The following is a 15,850-nucleotide window of genomic DNA, read 5'->3' on the forward strand; positions in this document are numbered from 1 at the left end:
TATCCTTACCTCTTCTATGTTAGTCTGAAGAGGAACTGACACTAGAATATCTGTGGCTTTTGGGATGTTAGTGCTTGTTCTGACAGTGTAAAGAACTTTTCTCTTTTTTTGTCCGAGAAAACAACGTGAAACTCCTATGCAGCAGTTTAAGTAGACAATGAACAGGCTTTATCTTTAATGTACAAGCCTGCCAGGGAAGGTGCACCCATCAGACTGGGGGATTATGTAACAAGCAGGAGCCTCCACAGCAATTTGATTCAGTTTTCTCCAGTATCGACTCCTGTAAGCAGGTGAAAAAAAATTCTTTCTCCACTCTCCATTGCATATGCATAAACAGTTCCACAGTCCTTGGGACAGCCACCCAATTCACACGTTCAAGATGTAGTCCCTAAAACACTCCAAAAACCCTCCTCTTCGCACTTTCCCATCTTCCCTGTTGCTCTGCTCGATCTGCCAGCCGTGCAGCTCATTTGACATTTACAAGATTTCTTGTCAGCTTCATTTGGTGCTGCCATTCCATCCAGCAGAGCAGTGAAAGTGAAATTGACTTAATTTAGTCTGCTGCTCCTTCCTGCTCTAGTCCCGGTGTTAACTAACCAGCAAAGTGAAACTGACAAGACTTCTTGTCATTTTCACACATGGAGCTGGTCAAGGAGAAGGAGGCTGATAGGGAGCAGTGCGGTAAATTGGAAGATGAAAACCAGGATTGAGGAAGGGAGAGGAAGAGAGGTGTCAGCATACAGCAAGAACACAGAAAATGGGTAAACATGCTTATTTCCCAGATGTCCCGGGTGCTTTTCTCTAATACAGATGAATTCTCGTCCTCTCTCTAAAGGGAGCGGTATGGTCTAGAATAGCAGCAGTTAGCTGTCCAGGTGAAAGTTTACAAGGGAGGCCAAACTGAAAACGTTAGCCCATAAATATAGGTTATCTGTTGCCAAGATGGAAAAAACTGCCTGCCCTGAGTTACTGCTTTTGTCCCTGCAGACTTTCTGCTGCTAGAAGGAGGGGGAGAAAGAATATGAGGCCAACATCCACTATAGGTTGGGAAAAAAGGGTCTATTTGTTCATAGAAGATAAATTTATACATAATAAAATGTAGCTTAGCATCTCATATTTTGTGAGGTTTCATGGAACTAAAAGTTGTACTAGGTGCTCTAGTTCAATCAAAACAATAAATAATGAACAAACAATTGCTTTATAACAAACCATTGTAGTTAACGAATACATTTGTTTAATCTACTTGTTAACTCCTGCAAGCTCTTGTCATAAAATGTAAATCATGCTGGTATATTATATTATGAAGTAATCCATATTTCTTACGGATGTTTTATGCATGTATAACCTTAGTAGTTGCAATATAAATTAGTACTATCATATATATTTGCATATGCAGTGGTAACATTTACACATACATTTTGAATGAGGCTGTGTTAATTAATTTCAATTTATATTGCCTTCCTTCTCCACAGCTCCAAAAGAACAACTTTTTTTATTGTGAGACCTGTGGGGTTTTTTTTAATCTGTTTTGGTGGTTTGATTTTTCTTTTCCTCCTGAGATATATTTCGTTTGCTTCATCCATGTAGGAATTGAATAGTTTCAATTACTTGGACCTGTATAAGCTTGCGGACCTCTTCAACCTCACTTTGTTGGAGAATGCAGTGGTTGACTTCTTAGTAAAACATCTCTCTGAGCTATTGAAGAGTCACCCTGAAGAAGTTCTGGCACTCCCATACTGTCTCCTTCGCGAGGTTTTTAAAAGCGATAGACTCACTTCACTCAGTGAGGAACAAATCTGGCAGGTAAGGAGATTGGTGAACAAGCAGAATGTGTGTTACTCTATAAACCGTAGCAGTAATCTGTTGTTTTGAAACCCTGGAGCAATCTCGAGGGAAAACAAGCATTTGAGCAAAAACTGTGAATGACAACTGAGGAAAATTTTTAAATGAAATTCAAAATTGTTGTGTTGTGTTAATGCAATTAGTTTATTTGAAAGAGGGATTTGTCTTACTGCTTATCTTGGGTTACTCAGATATGGACAGAGATTTTCTTCCAGATCCAGCTTTGTTGGTGGGAAGAGGTGGCCAATGCATGCAACTCAATTATAATTGCCTTTGGTAGGATCGTTCCAAAGTCTGGTGGCAAACCTGCTTTTGCAGACTCTCCCATTCACTTCAGACTTAGTTATGTAACTTCAATAGTAATTTAAAATGTTGAGTCCGGCACGGCTGACTTTGCCTGAAGGAAATTAGAGAATCATCACGCAGGCTGCTCTGCTTAAACATGAGTGGAGGCATCAGTGGAAAGTTCAAGGCAAGCAGCTGGAGAAGATGATCATTTCCTTTAGAAAAGCTGGATCTAGAAATGGACTGGGTCGCTAGCCACAGAATGTTAACAAAATAAAAGCATTATATTGTCAACTTCAATGAGTGTGTACGTAGGGGAACCTAGCACGAAAATACACGTAGCTGTTGAAGAGAAACACAAAAACTAACCCAAACCCTATCCTTGGAAACATTCCTATCATTTGTCTGTAAAAGGTGCAATTCATGATACAGTGGAAGGAAATGTTTATAATGTTGGTTACCCAAACACTTCTTTCTGTTTCCTTTTTGCTGTCATGTTTTGTAGAGGAAAGTATTTCACGGTATTTCAGTGTAGAATGTAACTTGCTTTAAAGAAACCTGTGCTTTCTTTTCAGGAAGTGGTTTATATTGATCCAACAGAGAGTTGAAAGACTGTTTTATATTTCAATCCTTGTTATTTATTTACTTACCTTTCTGATTATTCTAAGCAAATAATTTCATTTGTGTGCCGTCATTTTCTCAAAGTGTGTTTTTCTAAATTGTGTGTTCATCTGTGGGGCACTTCATGTTCTGTGGGTGAATAACATCATGCAGGAACAAAATATTTATTCTTAAAAAATAAAGATGTCTAGTTAAGCTCTTCAAACCACAAAGACAGTATGCAGGTGTAACTTAACCTTTCAGTCTGATAATTTGTGTATTTGTTTCCAGAATTTTGAGGATTTAGCTTATGATGTATTTTACACGGATGTTTTCTGGAAATACTAATACTTGCATCAAAAGAAGCATGGCCAGCAGGTCGAGGGAGGTGATTCTGCCTTTTCCATTCCTCTCTTGTGAGACCTTGCCGGGAGTATTGTGTCCAGTTCTGGAATCCTCAACATAAGAAGGATATGGAGATGTTGGAATGGGTCCAGACGAGGGCTGCGAGGATGATCAGAGGGCTGGAGGACCTCAGCTATGAGGACAGGCTGAGAGAGTTGGGCTTGTTCAGCCTGGAGAAGAGAAGGCTCTGAGGAGACCATAAGGTCTCTTTCCAGTACCTGAAGGGGGCCTACAAGAAAGCTGGGGAGGGACTTTTTACAAAGGCATGCAGTGATAGGACTAGGGGCAATGGCTATAAATTGGAGAGAGTCAGGTTTAGACTAGTGGTGAGGCACTGGCACAGGTTGCCCAGGGAAGCTGTGACTGCTTCATTCCTGGAGGTGTTCAAGGCCAGGTTGGATGGGTGGTGATCTGTGGATGGGTGGTGACCTCTGATCTAGTGGGAGGTGTCCCTGCCCATGGCAGGGGGGATTGGAACTAGATGATGTTTAAGGTCCCTTCCAACCCAGACTATTCTATGATTCTAATATAATCTTAGACTCTTCCCTGTCCTAGTCTCAGGAGGATGTCTCTACAACAGAACCTGCAGCACACCACACGAGATAGTGGATTGGGCTGGGGTTGGTTTGATTATTTTTATTTTTTGGCACAATACTCTGGGGTCCAAGCCCATGTTCCCTTTATCAGAAAGGGTTTTGATGTACAAGTTCATATATAGGGCATGACTTATTGGCCAGTTGGATTTTATCATCATTTCTGTGCACTATCAGTAAAATCTCCCAGCTGTGTACTTTGTTATACTTATGCTGGAAAAGTGTATCCAGAGTAATATGCCCTCTGCAACCTGCTGAAACAAAGTTTGGGAAGTGGGAGGTTTGAAGTCTTGTGTCATTGTCCTGTCCTGCAGGATGACCTCAGAAATAGTTTTCTTAATTGTGTGCACTCCAGTCAGTGAATGCTTCATGAGGCAAATATGAAAAAGCTTCTGTTTCTGTTGCAGGGTCATACTAGGGAGAGTTACTTATGGGTAATGTGCTGCTTTCTGAGTGATGACAAACCCCACACTGTCCATTTAAGTGTTATCATAATTGCCTCTCTAAAGGTTACTAATGTTGTTCCGAAGAAATTTTTGAAACTAGTTTTCTGCTGCAGGCAAAACGTGCGTGTGTCTTTTTAATTCAGTCTGTACAACCAGAAATAAATATATATTTATAAATATTCCAGATCCCCAGAATGAATTAAAAGACACATATAAATATTTTCCAATTTAGACATCCAAAAAGCAATAAGAGACTGTTTTTTTGCTTTATCTTAGTAAATAAGTAATTCCCTCGTAGTCAACCCAATAGAAGAAAATCAAATCAGACCAGCTATATTGCCTCAAGTGTAGTTAAGTTCATCATTTTTGCTAAGGTTATAGTGGTAATGCAATATACCATGGAAGAATCTAATATTCAGCCCAGGGTGAAGATTGGGTATGCCAGAGGATTAGTGTCAGGGTGCTTTATAGAAGTGAAACTTGATGGACAGGCTGGAGACAGATCTACAGAATCTCATTAAATTGCTGAATTGTTCATTACTGAGCACTCTCACTGTAATAAAGTGCTCATTGACTTTGACAAATCCCCATCCCGCGTCTTAAGGAAGAACAGCAAAGCAAGAGGTGTTGGGGAAGCTGGAGAAAATTGGCACAAAGTGGGGCAGATAATAGAAAAGCTGACAGGGGGATGCTGCAGTTTGATTTGTCTGTCTTACCTGTGACTCATGTGGCCTCCTGCACACACACATGCTTGCGTGTTAAGGCGATATGAATTCAGTGTATCCTCAAGGCACCTTTACTAGTAGGGCTCACATGAAGCCCTAAGCACAAATTAAAGCTTCCCTCGGAGAACCTCTGGGAAGGGTGCCACTGTCTACAGAGCACAGTTATTTTTCACTAGTTTAAATTCCCAGTGTCCACCGGGTAATTCAATCCTAATGCACATAAAGATTAAGGCAGTTATTTTAATGCATCAAGAAGTGTATACAGAGTGATGCTTGAATGTGATTTAAACTGAAGTGACTACAGCCCAAGTCTGGCAACTTTTGGATTTCTGTTAGACTACCAATTTTAGTGAATATGGTGAGATAAAACCATGAGAAAAAACAATTTTGACAATGTGAAACAGCAATATTAATGTTAGTACACTAGGATGTAGATTAATATAGAGTATTGCAGTAATTCCTGATGATTCTTTCAGAAAGAAAAATTTGACTTCCAGACCAGGGTGAAGTGGACAAACTAAGTGATTCATTCTTTTTTCTGCCTCTTAAAATCTTGTGAAACTCTTTGGCCTAATGTAGGTGTCTTATTTTTAGTAGAGACAACAGACAATATAATTATATAGTTCTTAAAACAAATAAACAACAAAAAGAATAAAAAGAAATCCCACCAGAAAACCTCTGTAGGCTATGAAATTGGAGCAATTTACTAGCCTCCGTCATTAGGGTTTTTTAGCTAGGCTAAGCCAGTGAGAATAGTTATTAGTTGTCATAGGATTTGTTTTCATATTGAGTTTTTAGATTTTACTAGCATGTGAGATTATGAAATATTACTTTATATATAGGAAATTTATGATTTGTCAGCTGCAATGAAATGTGAGTTAACTTAAAGCAGGGACATGAATTAAAAGAGTAAATAAAAAAATGAAGAAACCAAAGAAGAATTCTGAAATTAGAGGGAAAAAAGCAAATTCTTTAGTATTTTTCCTCTTCATTGTGAGCTGTGTAGCATCCTTTTTTTTTTTTTTTTGCAGAAGATCGTCATGATGAGGACATAAATGTCTAGTTTATCATGAAGTGAAAAGTGAATCTTTCCATAATTGGCCATTACTAGAAAGGCTCATTGGCTCTACTCTAAGGAAGCAGATGAATTCTTTCCCTTGATAATTGAAAAGGTAACCAACCCTGTAAGACAGAATGTGTTCTCAGAGAAATCTAGTAGTAGAGGGCTTCTTGTTGGAACCTTAGCAAGTAGAAAGCTCTTCTTGCCAAAGATGTAAGTGAAAAACTCATGTTAACCTTAATTGTAATGTAGTTTATGCCTTATCATGTTCATTATTAAAAATACTTTAGTGTCATCAGGCTTAAATGTTCCTATTTCAAGGATCATAATAATAGTTACAGACAGATGTATCTACTGGATGCCTCTGTCCCCCAGCAGTACATTGGTCAAATGATACTGTATTAAATACTGACACTGACGCAAGGTGTCATCTTGAATCACATTTGACAAAAGGTCTTAACATGAGATCAGTATAGGATAGTTTCTCCCTTCTCTGCTACTAGTTGAGTAAGTTGTTAAAGGATATGTATTTTTTTAAACAGCTAACATTAAAAATATGTCAATTTTAGTATTTGCCAACACTTATTCTGAGATTAAAGTTAGGAGTTTCTTCTTGTGAGTTTGTTTTTTTTTTTTTTACTTTGCTGTGCAACTCAGCTTCTTGGTAATCAACTGATAAGCGAGTAGCCTAGGAAAAACTGGTAGATAAAAATGCATGAGTAGTTTATTCAGCTAGAAAGCTTGTGACTATGTTTTATCTTTTCCAGGGCTAGACTCCCAAGACATTCCAGCCCTGTTGACTTCCTGGTGTGCAACTTGTGAACTAGTTTTCTTAAAGCAGGTGTTCCACATATGAAAGTGTAGCAATAGTTATTCCTATAATAAAAGGCTATAGTGTTACAGGTCAATACGGTTTGTTGAGCATCTATTTTCTAGAAATAATAAGTGCATAAATCCAATTTTATTATTTTAGTCCTATTTGTCTTTGTTTAAGGAAGAGTAGCGTCCTGGTTTCAATTGCCATTTCTCAATACATGAGCTCCATTTTGAATCTCCCCATGAGATATGTGGAGGGGCAAAAGTATCCTCCAGCAGAAATCCCACAGACTTCAGTACTGTAGGAAATTTTGTGGTGTACAGTTATAGCAGGCTATTACAATGAAACAGCTCTCTGCTGAAGACAGGCCCACAGATGTCTTCCATACATGTCCAGAGATGCCCACATTTTGCTATGCAGAACAGCGGTTTCTAAAGTGGATTGTCATGTTCCAGTACAAACTTGCCATTCCTTCAGTGCAGTATACAATTTATTTTTTTCTGTTAATTTTTTGATTCTAGAGCAATTTTTCATATGGAGAGAGCAAAATTCATGTTTCTCATGGGTATATATATATATATATATGTTTTGATGAAATGTGGACTTGAGTGCCTTGCTAAATATGAACTTAGCTTTTGCTGCAAAACAAGTAGCGACATAAAATAATAAGTGAATAAAAGCATCTTGGTAATCAACGTTGTGTTTAAACAGTATATTAGCCTTTCGCTGTTCAAGAACTAAGCTGAAGTGCTCTCTTGGGCATTAAGTGAAATCATGTCTAGTGGTCTAATGCTTGTCCCTAGTGAGTATTTACCCTAAGTATAAAACCACCACACTAAAAAGTGGCTGTCAGCCTCTCATCGGGAGAGCCACAGGAGTGAAAAGATGGAGTTTGATGCATATCAAGGCTGAGGTGAATTGGTTAGTCTATGTGGGAAAATTTGCATATTAACCATGCATGCTTTGTTGTACATTCACCCCTTGTTCAAGTAGAGAGCCACCCTTGAATCCCAGCACCTATTGCACTGGATCTGTGATGCTTGCACTGTGCATCATGACTCACTCGCTGCAAGCAAGATTGCATAGTTACCCTCAAATAAAAATATTTTATCCTATATCCTGTATATTTATCATATAATAGAATGTAGAGTTCTTTCTTCCAAGACTAATCCTGATAATCACAGTTATCTCACCTGACTTGACTGTTCAATGGTAATATTCCTTAAAAAGTCTCCAGACTATGTGGGATGGATACATTTTCATAAATGTAGGCATGTGCAGTGGTTTTGATAGGCTATCTATTATATGAACATATATACTAAGCTGGCAGTTGTGGCACAGTATCTGTGAGGAGATCAGTGTCCACTGGAGCTGCAGACTTAGACGGAGTTCACGCGGGCTACAGAGGATTGAGTGAGTGAACGTAGGCAGCTGAATCTCATACTCCGCTCTGCTGATGTGCTCAGGTCATGCGCATTTTTCCTGATATAATTTCTTCATCATTTGTAATAGTAATGGCATTTTGGCCTGCAGTGAAAATGATTGTTGCCCCTATTGGCCCTGTACCCTTACTTTATGAAACACCTGCCCCTTTGTCTACCCTAGTTTAAATCTAATGGGCTCTTAAGCTTGTCCTTTACAGTAAAGTTTTGTGAACTTTATGTAAGCTGTTGTTCTCAACTTCTGAATGTTTCTCCCTGTTAGCTAATCTTGTTACTGTTATTTATCAAGTATAGCAGCATAGAAAGAGATTTTCTCTATTAAAACTAGATTTATGTTAGGAGAAAATGTGTGTTCTTCTGTTTTGTTTTTTTTTATCCATGTCAGTTCCAACTAGAAAACTTGATTATTTTGCTGCTTTTGCTGTGAGCAATGGAGAACTGCTGGAGGGCATTACTTTTGCCTCAGTTTACTGCAGTAATATTGTCTTGCTTTATATATCTCAGATTAACTTCAGAACTGCACAGAGCATGACACCAGTATTTACGAAGGCTGCTGTGCCCATACCCTTTGAAGTTAGGTCACTTCTTCAGCTAAGCAATGGATGTATGTTTTGATTTAGAAAGCCAAAAAAGGACACCAAGGTGTGCACACAGCACTACTGCTTCTGTGATATTGCATTTTGCATTTGAATTAGTCTGTTATGATGGCATTTGTGTTAACTGTTATGCTCTTTGTAGCACTGATCAATTGGAGATTAACTGAAGTATAACCGTATTAATACACAGCTATACAGTTACATGAAAGTTGCTCAGGCTGTTGTGAAAGCCAGGCATGGCTGGAAATACACATTACTTTCATTTTTAAGTTAAAGAAAAGAACAACATAAATAAAGTGTAAACCCCACAGATATCTTGGATGATCAAATGAGGCTGTCTGTTGATACTCTCTTAGTTAACGTCTTCCATTCACAGATACAAATGCTAGTAACCTCTACCATTTCAAAATCCCAGTAAAGCTCTTTTACACTGTTTCTGATGGATTTAAGCTTGTGGAAAATGACAGAAAATTAGAAGCTGTTTTGAGGATTCCCAGCTCTGTATTTCAACAAATTTTCCTTTGGGAGCTGATAGAAGCATTACAACTATTTGTAACTATGGAGCCAAAGATGATGGAGAAAGAGTATTGAGTTCCAGATTGTCTAAAACCATGCAGATTGTCATCAATCTGTTAAGATAGCTAGAATTCAGTTTTGGGGTTAAGTACCTAAATTGAGTTTATAAAGTTAGATGAAGTAAATTTATGCTTGTATGTCTAGACCTGCTATTATGTGGGTTAGTTCAGCGTGACTGCTGAGATCTGACTAGCTGTTGTCCCTTGCTATCACTCCTGTCCCAGGACTAGGACACTAGTGCCTCCAGGAAGGTGAGGAGGCAAGGAGATGGAAAAGTAGTTAACACTCCTGCACGTCCTGGCTTATTCCAACTGGGAGACCTGTGGCAGCTTCCAGATGTGTGAGTGATCTGCAGAGCTAGGGGTTTCATTGCCTCACAACAAAGGGGTCCTTATACTCCTTTGATCACCTTGGACTCCCTCGTGCCAGGGAGAAATGGAAGAAATTACAACAAATACATTTGTCAAAAAGATCTTAAGAAGCCTCACTGTGAAGTGGCTTCCAAGCTAGAGGTCTATGTGGGATAGTAAAGACAGATGGAAAGATCACAGTCTCTGAAGTGAGAATCTGTGCTGAAAAGCTTTCAAACTGTTCCTTTAGGGTAGAGCCTTTTTCAACATTCTTGTGAAACCATATAGGTCTGAATTTTATGAGATTCACCTTTTAGCGTTTGCAGTTGTTTCAGTTTCCTTCAGGTGTGAATCAGTTGGTTTAAATTATAAATTTATGTTTGTTTTAATCTTGTAGTCAGGAAGCTCTAACATTCCCAATTCATGAGATAGATTTGGAATCTTAAATGAATTTACAAATGTGGCCCTAAGTGTTTAAGTCACTTTTAAAAAGAAATAATATTCATAGGACAATTAGTTGATTTGGAAAAATAATTCATCACTTAAAAATAGAATGAGTCCTGCATTAATCTGAAGCCCATCGTGTGGACATTAAAGACTAAATCAGAGTCCATAACATTGACACCATTAAGATGTGATTTGATTAAAAGGGAAACTGTTCTGGTCTCCAAAAAGCTGAGTGACTTTCTGCTAATGTACTTGCTTGTTCTTTCTTTTATTTGAAAAGGAGATGGGGAGGGGCAGCAGAATCCACATGTGAAAGATCAGCCAAAAGAAATACCAACTCCTAAAATATATTTGTGTGTTGTTGTTACGCCGAGGTACATTCTTGATGGGATTTGAGAATGCAGAAATATATTGTCTGCTGGCAGGAAAAGGCCTAAATATTCCCACAGTTAGTATTAGTGAGCCCATCCATCTTAAAATGAGGTTCTAGCAGCACTTTAGAGTTGAAGAATCAGATTCACTAACACATGACATGGACTTCAGTGGCTGATGTTAAACAGCTGCCGGGCTGAAGTGGCTGGAAGAAAGTAGGGGACACTCAGACAGCTTTTGGCTGTGAGACCTGGAAGGGTTAGCTGACACTGTCCTTGTCAGAGTGCTTACTTGGTTCATTAAAATAGTAAAGCATAATGAAACAGAAATAAAGTGCTGCTGAGATCACTAGTTAAAAAAAAATCTAAACCAAAGTACGGCAAAACAAACCCAACCTTCCCTATGGTGGTTTCACTTGGAAAACTTGACCCTGGTGATTTTGTAGTAACATGGTGTGTTGAGACCCTGCTTATCTATAAACCGACTATGGAGCGTACAGACTTTAATGTTTGTATCTGTGTGTGACCTAAGATATTAGTGACATGCAAGCCCTGTATAGCTGTTGTCGAGATTATTATAGAAAATGATACATTTTTATGTGATTTGTTGGATTTGCCTATTAAATCTGTAGAAAATTATACCCTAACAATAGGGAAGAAAGGAATAGGAATCTTTCTACATTCAAGAACCATTTAGACTAATTTTCACAGAGCTGAATTGCATTTTTATAGAATTTTGTTGATTTTTGTGCCTATTTAATTCTCTAACAATTTCTACTGATGAAAGCTTATAGATTCCCAAGAGAGCTACTATACATCTAAAACATATTTCAAGGGAAAAAATAACAAGAGAGGAACAGCAATAAAAACAATGTATCAGATGCTGAAAGATTGTCCTTTCCACTTATAATTATGTATAGCAGCAACTTGTTCTAATTGTAAATGTGGCTAGGTAAAATTTCAGTGCATTTGATGTCAGCCTGACTTTTTCCTCTAAAAATAATAAAAAGGAGCAATTCTAAATTTTGAAATGATGGCTGCTGGGTGGGGGTAGGTTGTCTTCTCCCACCTCCCATGCGCTCTTTCCTTATGCTGTTTGAGAAAAGAGAAATGCTATCATCTTTGATCTCCTTAAACTGAAATCAAATCACAGTTAAGAGCCCTAGTTAGACAGCTGTGTTTTGAAGACATAAGCTTCTGTTCATTTTAACTGCAGAAGAATTTATCAAATATTAAGCACTTAGCAATGATGGTTTTACCATCCACGACAAATGATGGAATGTCCAAATGAGCATTTTGTATTGCAGTGGAAAATGGATGTCAAGAAGTTGTTACTTAAGAGTTTCTTGCCACTTGATCCACTTATTAGACAGAGACAGTTCTATTAGGCTCCATAGGTTTTCAGATCCTATGAAGCTACACTTTAGGAATGTTTCTGATGGAGGTCTTAATTGTTTCTAACCATCTATGGCTGGACCTGCTTGAAAGGAAGAAGAGAAATTCTGTCTCTGGATGCCATATTTTGGGTTTGGTTTTATTGCTTTGCTTTGGCTAGATTGTCACCCTCCATGCTCCTTTCTGATGATCTTGTTAAAGCAACATTTACTTTGATTGCAGGGGTAAGTAGAGCTTTTCCAGTGTGATCAATCGCAGCTCATTTATTTTGTGTACGCTCCCAGGTGTGATAGTCATTCCAGTGCACAGGAAAATAGAGCGATTATCACTGATGTGCTAGCTGTAAAGTCTGCTGCAGTAGGGACTACACATTAGCTCGTACAGGTTTTAAACCCACAATTGTACTGGGCCTTGCTTGTCCCTTCCATCATAGCAGAAGAATGAGGTAGGTGCAAAAGCACATTCGTAGAACTCCCTTTGTAGAGAAGCTCCAGACGACTGTAAAAGAAACTGCTCTGTGGTTTGAAGACTTGATTGCACAAGAATGCACTTCTCTTGAAGAACACTATGTGATAGTTTTGTCTTTGCTGCTCCAAGAAAATTTAGCGAAAGTGCAGTGTTTTATTGCCTACATGGAGATACACTTTTCAGCTGCAAAAATATGTCAAGCACTTTTGTCAGAGTATGTTTAGGGGTCTGTTTTGTCCTCAGATACCTGCATCTCGCCAGCCTTCCTTCTGTGGCCTGGAGGACAAAAACCTTCACGGGTTTTGGTAGTGGTGTAAAGAGGCTTAGTTGTAGACAGTTTGAGGGAACAGAAAATTTTGATTGTGTGTCGAGTGTACCGTTGCTGACTTTTGTCATATCACTTAATTTTTCTCTCTTAGTTTCCATGTTTGGAAAATCATTGAAATATACACTTCTCACAGAGAACTTTGAGTTTTACTGCTTATAAATTGCTTTGAGATACTTGGAAGGAAAGTGCTATATAATTTTGAAGTTCAGATTCCCCAGAAGGTGTAAAATGGCAAACTTCCATGAGCTGTGGTATTTTACAACGTCTGAGAGTTTACCTTCTGTCCCTACCTTACTTCACTTTAAGCTTAATTAGAAGATGAAAAGTTTAAGCTTTCAATTATAGCAACTCTTTGCTTTAGTATAATATGATTCATTACTGTATATAATGTTATATATTAATGTAGTTAGGCTAGCCTTTGTAAGGCTGTTTTTGATCACAGTTATCTTGCTGCAAGTCTAAAAAGTTGAAATATTTTTATTGAATTTAGTTGATGTTCTCTAGGTATGCTTCTGTTTAGTCTCGTTCCCAGTAAATATAAGAAATAGTAAAATAAATGCACTGGATAAAGTACGGAAAAGAAGTTAATAATGTTTTGAAAAGTGTACATTCTGCTCTTACTATAAAACTGGCATTTTTTTCCTATGTGTTTCGTAGGAAGCACATACATAAAAAATGGAACAAAAACTGTCTCTCTCTCAACCTTTTTGATAAAATAATGTCCCTTTTGGGAAGGCCAGTATCATTATGTAACACCAGGGAGGAAGGAAACTTGTGATAAAGCACTGGATTGACAATGCAAGGGACTGTGTTTGGTTGGTGGAGAGTTTAGTCTTGGGATGAAGAATTCTCCCCTTCCTCACAAGGATGTTGTGCAGAAACATTTAGTAAAAATTTCTGAGATGGAAATACAGCTGTTAAAATTGTTACTAATGGAGCTGTTTAATTATGACTAATGAATCTACCAAAGATGTGTAGATCATGTATCCGACGTGTACCTGTTGAAGACTATGCAGGACAATATTTATGCCTAGCAGCCCTCTGAGGCAACTGATGATTGATGCTTTACAGCATAAATATTTTAAGAAGACAGGTCTTATCAGCACTTGAGAAAAATTGGGAAGTATCTTTAATACATTGTGATTCATTTTAACAACATTAATTTTGATAAATGTTGGCTATTAATACAGCAGCATTATGTACCTCTGCTTTAATCACAGTATAATATCATGAAATGCATCATTCATGCTGTTAGACAGACTTCAGCCAACAACTCTGCTTGCTGCATGTTACTTGGTGCAGAAAGATCAAAATTGAATTTCTGCCTCTTCGAAAGTGGCTTACAGACTGCAGGGCTGGTCTCTGAGACCAGGTTGTCATCTTGACACCAGATAGGTCCCAAACTAGCAAAACTCCAGCCAAGAGATATAATACTCTTTATTTAGCAGACTGAGAGCTTCCTAAAGCAGTATTGTGGACAAATCCACTGCAGCTCTTGCAGAGACTGATAAGATGTCAGGGAGACACACTAAGAAGTGCTTTCACTTTCCAGATCTAACGAGCCTTGGGATTCTCTAATCTTCTTTTTGGACCATGTATTTCCTGAGGTCATAACTCATTTATATTTGGCTTCCCTCTCTGTTGCCTTAGCTTGCTGTCCAGTCCCTCAGTTCTCTGCACCCTGTTCATCTGTGAAGCTGTGGGTCTGTAACTGGATGGCAGTGATTATGGCTTGGTCTGGAAGGATGCATGTTTTGTTTTTCCTGCCAGCTGTGCTGTCAGACTCCAGTTTGAGAATGCATGTCAGGGGCCACCTTGTACAGAAAGCCAGGGCCACTGCTGAAGCAAGGATCCCCACTAGTGTGGGGATGGATGGGTAGGAGTTTGGGGGCAAATGACAGCATCTTTAAAATGTCGTGTGATCCTAATGGTGTGAAAATGTGAATGTGAGACTGCTGTTTGTGTAGAGAGAAGCATGTTTGCTTTTGAGCCTTTTCTCTGCTCCATCCAACAAAGCACATGATGGCAGACTTCCCAAACAGTTACTTCTCTTCTTCATTGTTGTGTTAGGAATGTTTTGGGGTCATTCCCAAGAATTCACTATGTTTTTATATATATATATATATATATATATATATATTAAACAATGTCTTTATACTTGGAGAAGGTTGAGTGTTTAAATACTTGAAAAAGGAGGAAAGGTGAAGCTCAGCTGTCGACCATATGGAAGCATTGGGGGAAAGTACTTACCAAATCACTAGCAAACTGGGCACCTTTTGTTATGCTGCTTTTATCTAGGACTTGGAGCTAACAAATCTTCCTTAATTATGCTGTTTGAGGGTAGTAAGACTTCCCTCACTACACAAAGCAAAAGCACCGGAGAGCATGGTCCTTTCAGCCTGTTACATCAACAGTAGACTTGAATAAATGAACAGAACAAGTGCAAGTGGCATCCTTTGTGTCAGTAAGGATGTGCAAGCCTGCTCACAGCTTCAGCTGATGGCATTTGTGTGTTTTCTGCTCAAGTGACTGTAATGCTTACAGCACTAAACTTTTGAGGAATTAAAACTTCAATTCTGTAGTATGAGGAAAAGGTACAGGAAACAAAATTTCTTAAAAGCCTTTGGTGTTTGGATCAGTTTTCTCCATCCACTCCCCCTTCAGGCAAATATTAATTATGCTTTTAAGCTACCTTTTTATTTTAGTATGGTCACCTGAACATTGTTAGGCATTTTGTGATGCTTGACAGACTAGAGAACATCTGATGATGACAAAGATCACAGAACAAAAGATTTGCAACTAGTTACTTGAATTACTTTCTTCCTTCAGAGGGATGAAGAGGTTCTTTTTATTTACCACACCTTCCTTATGGTGCCATTGTGAGGATGTGAAGCCACATAGCTGGAGCTGGGTGAGGCTTGGAGGGGAGGTGAACTGTAGCTGAGGAGGTGCAGGAAAGTTAAATCTTCCATTCTTTTCAAATTTTACCCTAGCTGACCCCATTTTTTCTTCTCCGTGCCTCCTGCCCTCCCTTCATTTGTGATTCTATGGTAAGAAACCACCTAGGTAAGAAACACCTAGTGGGATCCATTAATTTCCCATCC

The 15,850-nt window shown here is 38.5% G+C and overlaps 1 protein-coding gene across 23 annotated transcripts in view; it reads left to right on the forward strand.

The window, feature by feature from the left end:
• Window positions 1-15,850, forward strand: part of KLHL32 (kelch like family member 32) — a 117,510-nt gene that overhangs the window by 77,059 nt on the left and 24,601 nt on the right. For 17 of the 23 annotated variants that reach the window (XR_008448933.1, XR_008448934.1, XM_054060940.1 and 14 more), the window contains one exon: window positions 1,588-1,803. The exons of 2 other annotated variants lie outside the window; for them this stretch is intronic. Coding sequence is in view for 16 of the 21 variants with exons in the window: in XM_054060940.1 (XP_053916915.1) it covers window positions 1,588-1,803 (216 nt within the window). In the remaining 5 variants the exon portion in view is untranslated. Of the gene's footprint in view, window positions 1-178; window positions 291-1,587; window positions 1,804-5,927; window positions 6,069-15,850 lie in introns of those variants that run through there. 4 more of the 23 variants (XM_054060954.1, XM_054060953.1, XM_054060955.1 and 1 more) reach the window with 4 other exon arrangements.

This window comes from Cuculus canorus, chromosome 3 (assembly GCF_017976375.1).
Source record: "Cuculus canorus isolate bCucCan1 chromosome 3, bCucCan1.pri, whole genome shotgun sequence".
Taxonomy (NCBI): Eukaryota; Metazoa; Chordata; class Aves; order Cuculiformes; family Cuculidae; genus Cuculus; species Cuculus canorus.